Source organism: Coregonus lavaretus, assembly GCF_964263955.1.
Source record: "Coregonus lavaretus genome assembly, chromosome: 4".
NCBI lineage: Eukaryota > Metazoa > Chordata > Actinopteri > Salmoniformes > Salmonidae > Coregonus > Coregonus lavaretus.
This window is the reverse complement of record NC_139991.1, coordinates 44,060,562-44,077,518: the sequence shown is the minus strand read 5'-3', so window position 1 is coordinate 44,077,518 and position 16,957 is coordinate 44,060,562. Positions and strand designations below refer to the sequence as shown.

Sequence of the window (16,957 nt, the reverse complement as noted above, 5' to 3'; positions counted from 1 at the left end):
AACAATCACTATGCAAATGTGATTACAGTCGCGGCATGATCCTGAGAGGGAATGCATCAGAAACAAAGCAAACCGTCTGAAACACTCAGGAACCCCTGGGGATACAATCATCAGACATGCCGGAGCAGCTCACCCAACCATGGAAACAAAGACAGCGTTACATTAAATACGTTCATGTCAATACCCTCAGTACAGAGAAGCACTGTAATAGACTGCAATGGTGACATCAGGTTTGCAGTGTGTACCCAGAGCCATGGACAGAGATACAGTATAACAGCTCTGTGTATACATACATACCTATACAGTTCAGACCATTCTGTTATAAAGGCACAGAGGGCTATGCACATTGTGTCAGTTACAACACTGCTGCCTGGTGTTTACCTGGCAGCCTGTTGATGAGCCAGCTGAGCTGCTTCTTGGAGATGTTGGTCCAGCTGAGGTCCAGCGACACAGGCTGTCTGCGGATGATGCCACTCAGCATGAGGGGAGTGATGGACTTGCAGCGGTTCAGATCGATCCGCGTCCATAGCCTCTTATCACAGCACCTGGGGAGGCAGGGGCAAAGGTTAGTATATGATCACACAGCCACCATAGCTACGACTGTGGAAAGACTACGCTGAGGTGAGAGCTCTAGTCTAGCTATGAGCCTTACAGTTTAGTGTCCATACTGTAGTTCCAATGAACAAGGACCATTATGAAAAACACAACCCACTAATTCACAAGACTGACTGGTTTAACTTGGTATCAGAGCCCTTGGTCTATCTGACAGCTGCAGCACATCTTAACACTCACCATCTGTTCCAGGTCTTGCAGACGCGCATGCAGACACAAAGGTCTCTGTGTGCGAGGTGTCCGAACACGGCCAGCCACACCTCCCTGCGCATCACGTGGACCTGTCCGTCGTCCAGGGGCAGTCTGTCTGGCGGGGGGCTGATGGGAGGCGGCCGGATCACGTGACGCTCCATCTGGACACACTTGGGCGGTGAGCGGCAGGGAGGGGGGCGTGGGCAAATGGCCGTGATCGGAGGGCTGCGGTTCCACCCAAGGGGCGAGAGCTGGCGGGGCGTCCCGTTCACCTCCCGCCCCCTGGGGTGGAGCCAGTCTCCGAGGTCACTGCTGCAGTTGTTGAGTGGCCGCTTCGGCTTCGGCTCCTCCCCGTCGCTCTCAGGCTCTGTCTTCATTGACCTGTGGTTCTGATTGACTAAGCTGTCCTCAGTCTTCAATGGGCGGCGGTTGTGATTGGATAGGCCATCCTCAGTCTTAATTGGCCTGCGGTTATGATTGGCAGGGGAGTCCTCTGTTTTTAGTGGTCTGCGGTTCGGATTGGTCGAGGAGTCCTCCGTTTTCAAGGGTCGACGGCTGTTATTGGCTGGGCTGTCCTCCCTCTTCAGTGGTCTGCGGTTCTGATTGGCCAGGCAGTCCTCGGTCTTCTGGATCTCCAGGTTGAGCTCTTTGCTCAGCTCCTTGCTCAGCTCTTTGTTGGGGAGGCGGCGGCGCTTGCGTGCCTTCAGCTGGCCAGGTGTCTTCTCTGGGGCATCGCACCCTTCACTGCTGGGCCCTGCCCGGGGAGAGCTGGAGCAGGACTGGTCACTCTCTCTGGCTGCAGACGTCCGTAGCAGTGGACTCAGCATAGTCTTTACTGTACCGTCTTTACAGTCCTCTCCACCACCATCTTTCTCCTCCTCCTCCTCCTTATCTCCATCCTCTTCCTCTTCTTGTCTTTTCCCTTTAGTTGTAACCCTGTCCCCTGTGTATCTATCCTCCGCTTCATCTTCATGGGCTTTGTGTTCTTCGTCCTCATCCACTCGCTCTTGCTTGATGGGCTTTAACAGTTTGGGGATCAAAAGGTCATCAGGTTTTGGGGGCTTCTTCTGTAAGGGAACATATGGAGCAGATCAGTTCCTCTGACATTCATTTGTTACAATCCACTTTATAGTTTGAAGTGGCCTTTTTAGAAGATCTTCTACATTATATATTTTTCACAAGTAAGTGGTTTACAATTCTCAAATCACAAAATAAACTCTGGGCCTTATCACATTTTCTCAAATCAAGAGGAATGCTTAGTACAGATACTTCATTATAAACGTAATTATCCATGATCAGGCTGAAGTCTGTTGGATAAATTACCTTTTTCTTGACAACAGGAGGCTCATCCTCATCTTTGATGTCGAACAGCATCCTCTTCTTCCTCAGAGGGTTGTCCTCAGGCCTGGGTCGGGGTAGCCCGCCCAGAGAGAGCATGGGAGAACGTTTCTTCAGAGGAGGAGATTCCTCTGCTTTCCTTTTGGGGGTGTCTTCACGCTCCGCCTTCCTTTTCACTGTGGTCACGGTTGCCATGGTCAAAGTGGGTGAGGTTGGCACACTGGGAGGCTCGGGCTCTTCCTTGATGTCACGGTTCAATCGTGAGTCCTTCAGTAGCGACCCGGGAAGGTTGGATGCGTACTTGAACCCTGGTCCTCTTTTTTGCTTGACGGCCAAAAGGTGAGAAACAAGAGAAGACTACTTTATATCTTTTGCCTATTTGTTTCAGGACACCTGTAATTCAAACGTATTTTTACAATACATTTGAGGTCTTGAACAGAGCAAAGCCTAGATATTCTGCCAAGAACATTCATTTCCACATCCACATAGATGCTTACTTTCCCTGTCTTCCCTGAATGGTTGCATTTTGGACACTCCCAGCAGTTTGGCAACTCGTCATTTACAACTCCACCGGAATCTTTCACCTGAACAAGAGAGCACAAGTAGTGAGTGGGTGAAGGTGATAGGAAGCACAAGTAAAAGTGAGACAGTAAGAAGCAAAGCTATCGTTTATCATTTGCAGCATAGAAGTCCTCTATAGGATGAAGGGCAACCATAAACAAATACACTGCAGTAATGTAAGTGCTCACACTGAATCAACCAATCACATACAGAGATATGAGAGGCTCAGAGACAGCATCCACACACTGTACTGAGCGGTTTACCTTGAGGCAGAGAGGATGGACTATCTCATTGCAGATGGAGCACTCCATGAGCATGCGGTTAAACTTGTCCTCCTCTTCCTCCACTGTGTCCTCCTTCCCTGCCTCTCCACACACCAGACACACTGCTGTGTGGGGCAGGACAGGCTGGAGACAAAACAGCATATTAGAAACTCACTCTACACACATAGTGCACTTTGCAGGTTAGTTTTAGTTTGACCATTTAAAACATTTCACAATAAAAAGCCAAACAGACTTACTGTAGTTAAGATTAGTAGGAGACCTACCGCTATACACTGCCTCATGATGCAGGACTGTTTCATGCGACCTGGCCCTCCAAACTTCTTCATGTCTTTACAGAAGTGGCACTCTCCACACTCTGTCCTCAGGCACGCCTCGCACTTCCGACAACGCGTCCTCCTCCTCCGGGCGCCAGACGTGCTCCGGCTGGCCGACAGCTTGACCGCCGCCGCGGGAGATGTGGCCGCCATTTTGGGTTTGGGTCTGTTGGGAGGCCGCTGCTGCTGAAAGTAGAAGAAGTAGAGGGAGAGGAAGGAGAGTCAGGTGTCTTTATAGCACAACCACACTAAAAAGGTACAGAGACAGATGGATCAGGTCTACGGGGTGCTGCAGTGTTTGCTGTAATATTGACCCCTGAACTGGTAGCTGATTAGGGAAACCAGGTGAATTGATTAATCTAATCAATGCTAGCAGTTGACCAATTAAGTGATGAGTCACTGGCAGCAGAGCCTTTATTATAACCGGTTATACGCAGATCTCTGGTCGAACTATCTACTTCCACTTTCTATGGAAAACACAGGACCAGGGATGAAGCCATCATCCAACCGCACTCAAGTGAGAACATTACATTTTTCGAACTCAAATCATCTGCACTCAAACATCTTAAAAGCTTGGTCTGAATGTGCTTCTATGTTTACCTAGCAACATTTTGCCAGCAGCATACTACCCTGCATCTCACAGCTGGCTTGCCTCTGAAGCCAAGCAAGGTTGGTCCTGGTTGGTCCCTGGATGGGAGACCAGATGCTGCTGGAAGTGGTGTTGGAGGGCCAGGAGAAGGCACGCTTTCCTCTATTCCCCCCCAACAATTTCCCAATGCCCCAGGGCAGTGATTGGGGACATTGCCCTGTGTAGGGTGCAGTCTTTCGGATGGGAGGTTAAGCGGGTGTCCTGACTCTGTGGTCACTAAAGATCCCATGACACTTATCGTAAGAGTAGGGGGTGTTAACCCCAGTGTCCTGGCTAAATTCCAAATCTGGCCCTCATACCATCATGGCCACCTAATCCTCCCCAGCTTCCAATTAGCTCTTTCATCACCCTTCCTCTCCCCTGTAACTATTCCCCAGGTCGTTGCTGTAAATGAGAATGTGTTCTCAGTCAACTTACCTGGTAAAATAAGGGTTAAATTATTTGTTTTACTATAATAAAAAAATGGTATGCCAAAACATGGACCACTTTAACAGTGTTACGTAACAGGGAGTGGGCTTAAAATGTGCTGTAAAATTCAATTGGAAGGCAGTGAGAGATGGGGAGGAGGACTGCTTTGATGTGAAGCACTTTCCATTATTGAGTCCATTTCCTCCTGACAGAGTTTATTTTCCCCTCTGTTATTACTGGCCCGGAGCCAAGATAATGTTGTAAATGCTGCTCATAAAAACGCGCGCACACACACACACACACACACACACACACACGTTATATAGATGTACTGTACACAAACAAGAACACAGAAGATATTACCACAGGTGGACACCAATCAACAGTTGTAGAACAGACTACGGAGGCGGGGAAGCAGTCACCCGCTCCCAGTGATCACCCTGTCAAATATGCGGTCACTAAATAATAACTTGGGCGAGTTAGCGGCGAGGGCTAAATTCGAAGAGGACTTTAGGAGAAGAAATCTAAATCTGCTTTACAGAAACATGGCTCAAGCAGGACAATATTGATGTTAACATTGATGGATACACTTATTTAAGCAGATCGAGACAAAACAATATCACATAAATCAATAGGCGTGGGGCTATGTATCGTTGTAGATAATACTTGGGCCACGTAGTGTAACGTCATTGAACAAGTGTGCACCAGAGACTATGAGATTCTCGTTGTATCATCCAGGCCATTCGATCTACCACGCGAGTTTGGACAGATTAACATTATTCTGGTCTATGTGCCTGGACCTTACAATAAGGAAGCTGCTGACAGGACTACAGACTGTTTCAATGCTGCGCTTTCATGATCGGCTGACCAGCCAGTATTTGTGCTTGGGGATGTTAATACGCTCTCCCTCTCCGCACACCTCCCCACTCTGCAACAATACGTCACCTGTTCAACTCACATCCTGGACCAGTGTTATGGCAACATAGATGACACATACAAGGCAGTGCGCAGAGCACCCATCGGGAGATCAGACCATAACGTTATTCAACTCCTACCATGATACAGGCAGAACGTGAAACTTGAAAAACCTGTAGAGAAATCCATTCAGGTATGGACAGATGAGAGCAGGGAGGAGCTCGAGGACTGCTTTGACGTCACAGACTGGAAGGTGTTCTTTGACTCGTGCAGGGATCCCCATGAGTTGACAGACAGCATCGCATCATACATCCAGATCTGTGAGTATACTGTCATTAACACAAAAACTGTCAGAGTATTTCCCAACAACAAGCCCTGGGTGTCTAAGGACTTGAAAATGTGCCTCAATGAAAGGAAGTTTGCATTCCTGAAAGGAGATACTGATGCTGTAAAGGAGAAAGAAAATGAATTCAGGTCAAAAATGTGGAACGCTAAAAAGGATCAAGTGGAGCAGAGGTTCTTTGTACAGGCAATCCAAGACAAGCATGGGAGGGCCTTAATGCAATGATGGGATGAGAAAGGAAAAGAGAGAACAAGAAAATGGCCGACTGTTCATCCTTTGTAAACAACCGTAACTATTATTTTATGGAAGATTTGACACCAGTGATTTTAATGACAAATGTGAACATATGTGACATCATCCCCAAATCCTCTCCTGTCCAGATAACAGAGAATGAGGTGGCCTCATGCCTATCACATATCAAGCCACACAAAGCACCGGGCCCAGACGGACTACAGGGCAAAGTACTGAACGTTTGCGCCGGCCAGCTCAAGGGAGTCTTCACACGACTGTTTCAACTCCTGCTGAGCACTTGCACAGTGCCAAACTCCTGGAAGGTGTCAACCATTGTACCAGTGCCTAAAAAGCCAGGGGCCAAATCACCAAATGACTTTCTGCCTGTGGCCCTCATACACCCTTCTGGCCAAATGCATGGAAAGGGTAGTCGGTAAGCACCTTACCCAGTCCATAGCAGATCAACTGGACCCGTTACAGTTTGCCTATAAAGGCACAGAGGATGCTACCCTGACCTTGGTGAACATGGTGGCTAGTCACCTTCAACATGCAAAATCATATGCACACATTTTATTTATTGATTTTAGTTCAGCTTTCAATATAATGCAAATACACACACACTGCTGAAATGACTACTGGACCTGAATGTCAACGGAGGCCTCGCAGGTTGGATCAAGGACTTTAACTGACCGCCCACAGAGGGTCCTCGTGAATAGGGCCCTCTCTGATGAACTGACCCTGAACACAGGGGCGCCCCAGGGGTGTGTCCTTTTACCGTTGTTGTTCTCTATCTACACAAACGAGATGAAAATCCAAGGAAACAATGTGAGCCTTTTCAGGTACGCGGATGACATGGCTCTGGTGGGACTCTTTAAAGATGCTACGTCAGATGGGGACAGCTATTTTATACAGGCCAACAACCTTCAAGAACGGTGCCAGAAAAAACCAATGTGGAAAAGACAAAGGAGCTGATCAAAGGCAACAACCTGCCAATGTCCCAACCACTCTGTCTGAACGACCAACCGTGTTGAGTGTTTCAGATACCTAGGGACACAAATTGATGACACGCTGAGCTTTACAGAGAATGCAGACTGTATTTTTTTTTTGGCAAGCCAGCGCCTGTTTTTAAATCTGGAAATTGAAGGGGTTTGGGGTCAGCCAGGATGTTCTGGAGAGGGTGTACAGCAGCTTGGTGGAGAGCATCTTCACGTTCAATATGACATTCTTGTATGGTAATCTGAGCGTGAGGAGCAAAAGCAAACTAACCAGAATAGTAAACACAGCCAGCAAAATAATTGGTCGACCACAGGCACAGTTGAGCAGTCGGTCCCAAAGGAAGGCACTGGCGGTTGTTGGCGACCCCTAACACCCTCTACACCCTCAGTTCGAGAGGCCTCCCTCTGACCAGTGCTTCAGAATGCACATGGCCAAGTAGAACGTGTTCAAACATTCATTAGTTCCTTGAGCTGTTGGACTACTAAATGCAACGTAAATTGTATCGGTATTTGTACTTATCTATCCAGTGCAGTTGGGACAGCGTTCAGTTGTGAGTGAATGTATCAATGTCCTCTGTTTTTTGTGTACGCAATATGACGGACTGACTGGTTTAAATGTGTGTGATGTGAGAATGTATGTGATCCTTTCAATATAAAGTGATGCCAAAGAAAAATGTCCATCCTGGATGGACAATAAAGTTTCATTCTATTCTATGTTTTGACTAATATGCATATGCAGCTGTCATTTTTAAACCTCCATTCTAGCATACATGAAACATACCTTTTCATCTACATGATTATATTTGGGTTTCTATGCAAATTATATGATTTAATGTTTCTTTAAGTCTGCAGCTATTTACTTGAAATGAGACAATCATGCCAAAGCATGACTCAAATGCTTTTCACTGACATAACTAATGAAACACTAACTTCCTGAGCAGGCAAATTTACATGTACAGTATTAGTTGGCTAGGCTAGTCAAACTGCAACATTGGCTCGCTTTCAATAAATTGGCTAAATGGTCGACGGAGTTACCTCTTCATACAATCAAGTCAATTCGAATTGCATGATGCATATTTCAAATACACAAAAACAGATATTTATCTTATTTCAGTCTTTGGGGGCTAGCTATATGTTTCTCTTCATCACACAGTCTTCACGTGAGCCTGTGTTTACATCTTAGATAGAAGCAGGCCATTGGCTGCCTTCATCACAACGGTTATGTACGGGAGTCCTGATTGGTTCCAAGTTTAGCAGTTCAGCAAATTTACCTGTGCAAGAATTGAAGATGCCAACAAATGTTAAAGTCATCATAAATAATGTTTTACTGTCATATACAAATACATCAGCACTGTAACCAACCCAGCTACCACTGGACAGAGAAAACACAATCAATCAGCGATTTGATCAACACACATAAAAGAACAGCAGGGTCCAAGGCTAAATCCTTGCCTTGTTCTAGACTTATCCTAAAACAAGTAGACACTAAGCAGAGTGTCCAGGCTGGGGTATTCAGAGATCCAGGCAACAGCCAGAGAGGATTATTTTGGATATTGGGGGAAATCTAAATCGGTGGTGGAATCCGAGGGTCTCTGTTAGGATTATAGACTGGGGGTCTGACTGAGCCAAGGAACTGCTAAAACTAAAAGAAACAAAGCATGGACATACACAGTACAGTGCTCCATGACCTGTCCTGTGTCACCGGTCACCACCTTGACAAACACTATATATACAAAAAGTATGTGGACACCCCTTCAACATTTGTGGATTTGGCTATTTCAGCCACACCCGTGCAATCTCCATAGACAAACGTTGGCAGTAGAATGGACTTACTGAAGAGCTCAGTGACTTTCAACGTGGCACCGTCATAGGATGCCACCTTTCCAACACGTCAGTTATTCAAATTTCTGCCCTGCTAGAGCTGCCCCGGTCAACTGTAAGTGCTGTTATTATGAGGTGGAAATGTCTAGGAGCAACAACGGCTCAGCCGCGAAGTGGTAAGTGTTCCTTATTTAACAAGCTCACAGAACAGGACCGCCGAGTGCTGAAGCACGTAACAATCATCTGTCCTCGGTTGCAACACTCACTACCGAGCTCCAAACTGCCTCTGGACGCAACATCAGCACAATAACTGTTTGTCGGGAGCTTCATGAAATGGGTGTCCACATACTTTTGGTCATGTTGTGTATGTCACAAGCAACAAGACACTGACATATCATCCATTTCCCATATCAGATTTCCTTATGTAACCTGTTACCTGACAGCATTTAGTGATCTTGAAGTTAACCTGCCTTAAAAGAGTAGCTCTATCGTGAGATCAGACCTGAGGCCAGGAGGCCAAAGGACCACACATGAGAAAAGATGTTCCAGACAGCCCTCCACATTGTCTCCAAAATCCCCTGGTCTCCACCATGTCTGGATACAACACCCCTTGAAGGGATAAACGCACAATGTGATTCCTATTGAGCAGTGACAGAAGGGGTTAAATCACCATCTACATAGAGGAAGAGAGTCTAGTCACAGAACCCGAACTGACCCATCAGTCAGTCTCAGTTACCATAATCACGGTCACAGGAAGCTAGGATCACTTTCAGTGACAGATGTTCCACATCATATCCCAATGGAGACTGTATGGGGAGCGTGCCATCTCCTTGCAAGGACGTGCAATGACATCAGAAATGTAGCCTCTCCATCTCATCAGCAACAAAGCCTTTAATGCCTAGTAGTTTGACAGGTTAATCTGTAAACGATGTAATGCATTCCCAGATCACACACACGTACATGATGTAGCTGTAAGGTATGAAGATGAGCGTTACTCTATATAAGCAGGCTATTCCTTAGCTCAGCAAAGCTGAGGTTCAGCAGAGGAGTAGGAGTAGAAGCCACAGTGCAATAAGCTACTGCGTCACAGCGGAACACAGGAGGACCTACTCAATTTGCATAGCCCATACCCACACAGTCATACAGTACAAACACATATGATGTGTGATCTTAGATGAAATACTGCTGATAAACCTCAAGAGGAAACGTGAGCGAGGGATTATAGATGCAAGGCTTTCTCAGAACCTGAGGCACTGTGATCGCCCAGAGGTAGTCAAAAAATAGGAATCGTTATCACATCACAATATTTATTTGAGGCTACTTCATGGAAATGGCAATCAAAAAGGCGTGTTACCAATGCCCCAAAAAGTGTTGTCCAAACATTGACTACACTTATATTTTAAGCTTCTGGGGGATTTACTTGCTCTTGCTATAACAAACACTCAAAAAGGACAAGGAATTCACAAGTTACCGTTCACTAACAACTTGTTGCAATTTACCTCAATCAATCTATCAATATCTCATAGCACTGTACAACAATCTGCAACCAGACCCTTGAAATGGTGATATGTTTTCATCTGATATTGATGAACACCACGTACAAACTGTTTGTGTTAATATTTACAGCAAAAACGGGGGGCTGGGGGGGGGGGATCTTCCGCCATCTCATCTGCGGAAGGAACTCAACTGTATCCAATGATATCACAACCCAGTCAGTGTACAATTGGAAAGGGGGGTGGAATCCAGAGGAGTCTATACACAAACACAAAATCTTCCTCACTGTTTACATACACAATTTGTAGGCTGTGCCAAACACAATTCATACGCTACACATCAAACTTTATTTTCTCTCATTACCATACACATACGCAGACACAGTAAATCTATTCAAATGCATCTGATTTATTCTTCCCTGTTCGTACATGCTTACACAAGCTCACACGAACCCATTAAAATATGAATCTCTAATCTGCATCTTTCGGTCTGATCACACACACGGCATTCTTGTTGTTGATCTCTTTTTTCTTCCCTGTTCTGGAACAACCAGTAGCTGCCCTGAGGAGTGACACTGCTGTCTGAACAGTCAGTGCCTTCTTCCTGCACTTACCAGGTACACACACACACACACACACACACACACACACACACCGAAAAGTACAGGGATGAAAAGAAACAACAAGAGAAAGGAGGATACCACTGACACAGAAACAGCATTTCTCTTTAGGTGGCTCCAGATCCCTACAACATCTACCACTGCTCAGCTCAAGTCGCTGTGCCTCACACACATACACATTCCTCTCCTTTGCTTTGTCCCGAGGGGTTGGGTTCAGTGTGCTAACTAACCTGCTCAGCCTCTGAGTCGTAATCCTCATCGTCAGCGCTCAGCGACATGGCCATGACTGGTTTTCATAACCCGACCAGCTCACAGCAAACTGACATGGCTGAAGCCAGCCCCAGCCTAAAGCCTCCTCCTCCTGCTGCAGCTGTCTTCCACCCCACAGGCCCTCCCTCCTGCTCCACAATCACCAGCAAAGGCAAGGCACACAGCACCGCGCCACAGAGCAGGCTAGCTCATGAGTAGGGAAAAGCTAGGTCTGGGAGGGAGGAGTACAGGCAGGCAGTGCAGCCAATGGGAAGACCATATGCAGATAATGTATTTGAAAATGTGCAGGGGAGCCCCTCTTCTTCCAGTTAGGAGAGAGAATGCAACTGGGGGATATTCATGAGCAGGATCACTGGGAAGGAAAACCAGACCAGTCCAGCCAATAGAGAGACAGATGGGGTTTTATTACCAAAGGTGCACACAGAGCGCGCAGAATCACCGCCTGGCATTTAAAGGGACCGACGGGCAGGAGGAGCAGTAGACCACAGATGTATATTCTCAAAATCTAGCACAATGCAGAGATCTGCTATTGTGTCCCAATCACACTGCTCTGTGAGTGATTGATCTAGTCTGTTGCTTTCCTGCCTGCCCGCTGCAATCAGTGGATCTGGATTTGATTGCTCTGCTCTGGCATCTACTATATTTCCAGATGTACTGTAGTTGCTTAGAACTTAACATGCAATACAGGAAGTTAGAGAAGATTAAAGGGCTCCACACAGACCATGTTCAATTATGCTGCCATTCCTTCCCCATTCTGTCTTAACGCAGCAGTAGAAATTATGTCTTATGAGATGCAGTGACACAATTTAGCATTTTTGGACCTGCTACAAATGGATAAATCAGACTTTTTGTCAAGCTGGTCAGTATGCCTAGATCATCCATAACGTACAGTTATGAATATAACTAATGTTCCCTGAAGGAGGGAACAAGGTACAACATACCAGGAAGAGTCAACGACCGATCCTATTCACCTGAATCAAGCTGAAATCACACCCAGCCTTCCTGGCTATAATACCAGGGCTTGCATCCATTTTCTCAATTCAGTATCGCTCTTCAGCGAGCCCAAACCCCCTGACGGCGTGGGCCCAAACATGTTATACCTTGTTCCCTCCTTCAGGGAACAGTAATTATATTCATAACTGTATGTTCCCTTTCATTCGGTGACTCGATATAACATACTACGGGGACAAACAATCACGCCCCAAGCCGGCTCAGAGGGTACCAAACTAGTAGGCCCACGGCAGCCCAAGCACACACAGGTTCCACCGACTCCATAACGGGGTAACAGAAGCCACTTATCAGAGCCTCATAAGGAACCAGAACCTGCTGCAACTTGGCTATGCACACTGACATGCTGCTACTGCAGCCCAAGTCCCTAGACCCCACGATTCCAAGAACAATACTTACCTTGCAAGCGTGAAATGTCAGAACTCGCACAAGGAACCGCAAGTCCAAAACAACAGAACACCTGTCGTAACTTTGTAAAGCGCACACGTGCGATGCATTGCATCGACCAGAGTCGATGATTCACATCAGCCCGAGGCTCAAACCCACAGGAAGCCTGCATTGACCCGGAAACAGTGTACTCGCGTGCTGCCACGGCACCCAAGGCTCAAACCCACAGCGAACTGTGGTAACCTGTATAAAGTGCAACCTGCGCGCTGCCTAAAACCCACTCCTGGACCCAGCCATAAGAACACTATGAGCCACACTGGGAGCAGCTACAGTGGAGAGAACAAGTATTTGATACACTGCAGATTTTGCAGGTTTTCCTACTTACAAAGCATGTAGAGGTCTGTAATTTTTATCATAGGAACACTTCAACCTGAATAAGTCACAAAAAAAAGGTATTGTTTCTTATGCTGGGCGTCATTCACAAATTATAATATATAATTCACAAGTGATAGGCTAATATTGTCACCCATCAGACTATTCTTGATTTAATCTTTACATATACTAAATAATATACAGTGGAGAGAACAAGTATTTGATACACTGCCAATTTTGCAGGTTTTCCTACTTACAAAGCACGTAGAGGTCTGTAATTTTTATCAACAAAAATCCAGAAAATCACATTGTATGATTTTTAAGTAATTAATTTGCATTTTATTGCATGACATAAGTATTTGATACATCAGAAAAGCAGAACTTAATATTTGGTACAGAAACCTTTGTTTGCAATTACAGAGATCATACGTTTCCTGTAGGTCTTGACCAGGTTTGCACACACTGCAGCAGGGATTTTGGCCCACTCCTCCATACAGACCTTCTCCAGATCCTTCAGGTTTCGGGCTGTCGCTGGGCAATACGGACTTTCAGCTCCCTCCAAAGATGTTCTATTGGGTTCAGGTCTGGAGACTGGCTAGGCCACTCCAGGACCTTGAGATGCTTCTTACGGAGCCACTCCTTAGTTGCCCTGGCTGTGTGTTTCGGGTCGTTGTCATGCTGGAAGACCCAGCCACGACCCATCTTCAATGCTCTTACTGAGGGAAGGAGGTTGTTGGCCAAGATCTCGCGATACATGGCCCCATCCATCCTCCCCTCTATACGGTGCATGCTTCACGGTTGGGATGGTGTTCTTGGGGTTGTACTCATCCTTCTTCTTCCTCCAAACACAGCGAGTGGAGTTTAGACCAAAAAGCTCTATTTCTGTCTCATCAGACCACATGACCTTCTCCCATTCCTCCTCTGGATCATCCAGATGGTCATTGGCAAACTTCAGACGGGCCTGGACATGCACTGGCTTGAGCAGGGGGACCTTGCGTGCACTGCAGGATTTTAATCCATGACGGCATAGTGTGTTACTAATGGTTTTCTTTGAGACTGTGGTCCCAGCTCTCTTCAGGTCATTGACCAGGTCCTGCCGTGTAGTTCTGGGCTGATCCCTCACCATCCTTATGATCATTGACGCCCCACGAGGTGAGATCTTGCATGGAGCCCCAGACCGAGGGTGATTGACCGTCACCATTTTCTAATAATTGCGCCAACAGTTGTTGCCTTCTCACCAAGCTGCTTGCCTATTGTCCTGTAGCCCATCCCAGCCTTGTGCAGGTCTACAATTGTATCCCTGATGTCCTTACACAGCTCTCTGGTCTTGGCCATTGTGGAGAGGTTGGAGTCTGTTTGATTGAGTGTGTGGACAGGTGTCTTTTATACAGGTAACAAGTTCAAACAGGTGCAGTTAATACAGGTAATGAGTGGAGAACAGGAGGTCTTCTTAAAGAAAAACTAACAGGTCTGTGAGACCCGGAATTCTTACTGGTTTGTAGGTGATCAAATATGTATGTCATGCAATAAAATGCAAATTAATTACTTTAAAATCATACTATGTGATTTTCTGGATTTTTGTTTTAGATTCCGTCTCTCACAGTTGAAGTGTACCTATGATAAAAAATTACAGACCTCTACATGCTTTGTAAGTAGGAAAACCTGCAAAATCGGCAGTGTATCAAATACTTGTTCTCCCCACTGTATATCCAAGTGATAAAATCTCACAAAAGGTATTTGGGGAACCCCAACTTGTTGTGCACAGTTATCACCAGAGGTGGGACCAAGTCACTATTATTCGAGTCACAAGCAAGTCTTAAGTCACAAGGTCCAAGTCTCAAATCAAGTCCCAAGTAGAACAGGTAAAGTCTCGAGTCAAGTCCAAGTCATGCATTCTAAGAGCAAGTCAAGTTTTTTCAAGTCAAGTAAAAAAGAAAAAATCTATACATGCAATGACTTGTTCAGCTACAAATCGAGACCTTGGGACTACAAGGTTCTGACATTGTCAAATTAGTTAGTTACATATAATAGATCTTTAGATGGTTCTTCATTCAGTATGTCTGTGAAGTTAATTTTTGAAAAAGTACATTTTAAGTGAAAAATTTGAAAGTTCTATCTGCATAAACCCATTTGAATTTGCCGCGATAAGTTTCCATCTGCAATGCAATCAAGCCTGAACAAATACAGACGGACCAATCATAACACGTCTTTGCCATCTCCCTTTAAGTATGGTCTAGGCTAGTCTAGCCAGCAATAAATGGCATGCAAGCAAAAAAGCAACTGTCAGAAAACTTAAAGTAAATGATGTCACATCATTGTTCAATGATGGGTATCGTTCCTTTTCATTTTGAAACAACATGCCCTAGAGCATGGTCGGAGGTTCAAACCCGGCTGGTTAGCCTTTTTGAACTTCCTCTTACGACTGGCCATTTTACTCAAGCAAGGAAGCACTGGCTACAAGCAGAGCAGAAAGTAGTTGGCTTTTAGCAAACACAAAAACCATACCAAGGCCCCAGGCCCAAAACTTGCAACATCTAGGGGGACGAGTACTCTCTCCCCACTAACAGACACCTAAGTCGGAGGCGAATCTCGTAGCCTTCATGTGCTTGAAAAGTTTACAAATTGCGACCTGAAGAGCAAAGAATTAAGGAAATGGATGCGGCATACATTGGCTCGTTGGCCGTGATTTTAGATTGCTTCAGGTGAACAGGATTGATCGTTGACTCCCCATAGTATGTTATACTGAGTGACTGACTGAAAGGGAACCTTTTATCATTTAGCGCAAAGCTCTTGCTTGGTAAACAAGAACACTTAAAAACAATGTTAATTATCCAACAGACCCAGCTGTGACATGAAGATGAGGAGCAAAACATGGAGAATCTCATTGTCTTCCTCATTAGGCAACTCTGCAGCCCGCTAAGTCGATTTTATGGAAATAAGTACAGCCTCTGCTCTAGGGAAGGAGAGAATGAAGTGAGAGAGAGTGACACACACACACCAGAAATAGGGGAGAGGGGTAAGTTGAGCCATTTCTTACATTCAGCATCACTCCTAAGCACACAGCCAAGACAACGCAGGAGTGGCTTCGGGACAAGTCTCTGAATGTCCTTGAGTGGCCCAGCCAGAGCCCGGACTTGAACCTGATCGAACATCTCTGGAGAGACCTGTAAATAGCTGTGCAGCGAAGCTCCCCATCCAACCTGACAGAGCTTGAGAGGATCTGCAGAGAAGAATGGGAGAAACTCCCAAATACAGGTGTGCCAAGCTTGTAGCGTCATACCCAAGAAGACTCAAGGCTGTAATCGCTGCCAAAGGTGCTTCAACAAAGTACTGAGTAAAGGGTCTGAATACTTATATAAATGTTATATTTCAGTTTCTTAATCTTTAAGCAAAGAAATAATAAAAAAAGGTTTTTGCTTTGTCATTATGGGGTATTGTGTGTAGATTGATGAGGGGGTAAAAACAATTGAATCAATTTTAGAATAAGGCTGTACCGTAACAAAATGTGGAAAACGTCAAGGGGTCTGAATATTTTCCGAATGCACTGTATAGTATTCTTTCTAACAAAGATATCTGCATACATTTCAGGATGTTGTGTATCCCTGGAAATAGTCAGAATTCATGTAAACAATCGTTTTGAAAACTTAACTTGTCCCAAAAAATTGTCTCTTGGAACAACTTACCCTGGGTAATTTGCCACCTTCAGATTTCTGTACTGAATGAAATATTACACCATGTCCATCTTTATTTCCCAAACAATTCAACACAATCACTTTTAGTCTTTTAATACTTTAAAGCATATTTTAACAGCGCTTAACACCTAACAAATACATTGTACTTTTTTAACACTTAACATAGGCCAGGCCCTGCTGTTACCTCATATCCCAGCGATAATGACTTGCATTAGACCTGGGAAGAAAACACTTCAAATATGCTTAACTTGCCATTGGCTCAACTTAACCTAGGGCAAACATTTTGACTATATTAACCCACACAGTTAAAAGGATGCGCTTTCATGCTAGGTTTAGGACCTCATATTGAAGCTTATATAGACCCCAACTGATGTATAGAACAATCTTCAAATTATCTACTTTGGTTTAGATAGAAGCATCATGAAACCTCTAACAAATGAAAATCAGTTTTT

General features: G+C 45.3%; 1 protein-coding gene across 4 annotated transcripts in view; it reads right to left on the bottom strand.

Annotated features, from left to right (window-relative positions):
* LOC311128295 (lysine-specific demethylase 2B-like) overlaps positions 1–16,957 on the bottom strand; it is a 58,371-nt gene that overhangs the window by 4,956 nt on the left and 36,458 nt on the right. For 3 of the 4 annotated variants that reach the window (XM_084160379.1, XM_084160380.1, XM_084160381.1), the window contains 6 exons: positions 3,251–3,487; positions 2,967–3,110; positions 2,640–2,726; positions 2,128–2,466; positions 793–1,871; positions 382–545 (listed from right to left, as the gene is read on the bottom strand). In XM_084160379.1, coding sequence (XP_084016505.1) covers positions 382–545; positions 793–1,871; positions 2,128–2,466; positions 2,640–2,726; positions 2,967–3,110; positions 3,251–3,487 — 2,050 coding nt within the window. The remainder of the gene's footprint in view (positions 1–381; positions 546–792; positions 1,872–2,127; positions 2,467–2,639; positions 2,727–2,966; positions 3,111–3,250; positions 3,488–16,957) is intronic. The other variant, XM_084160382.1, reaches the window with a different exon arrangement.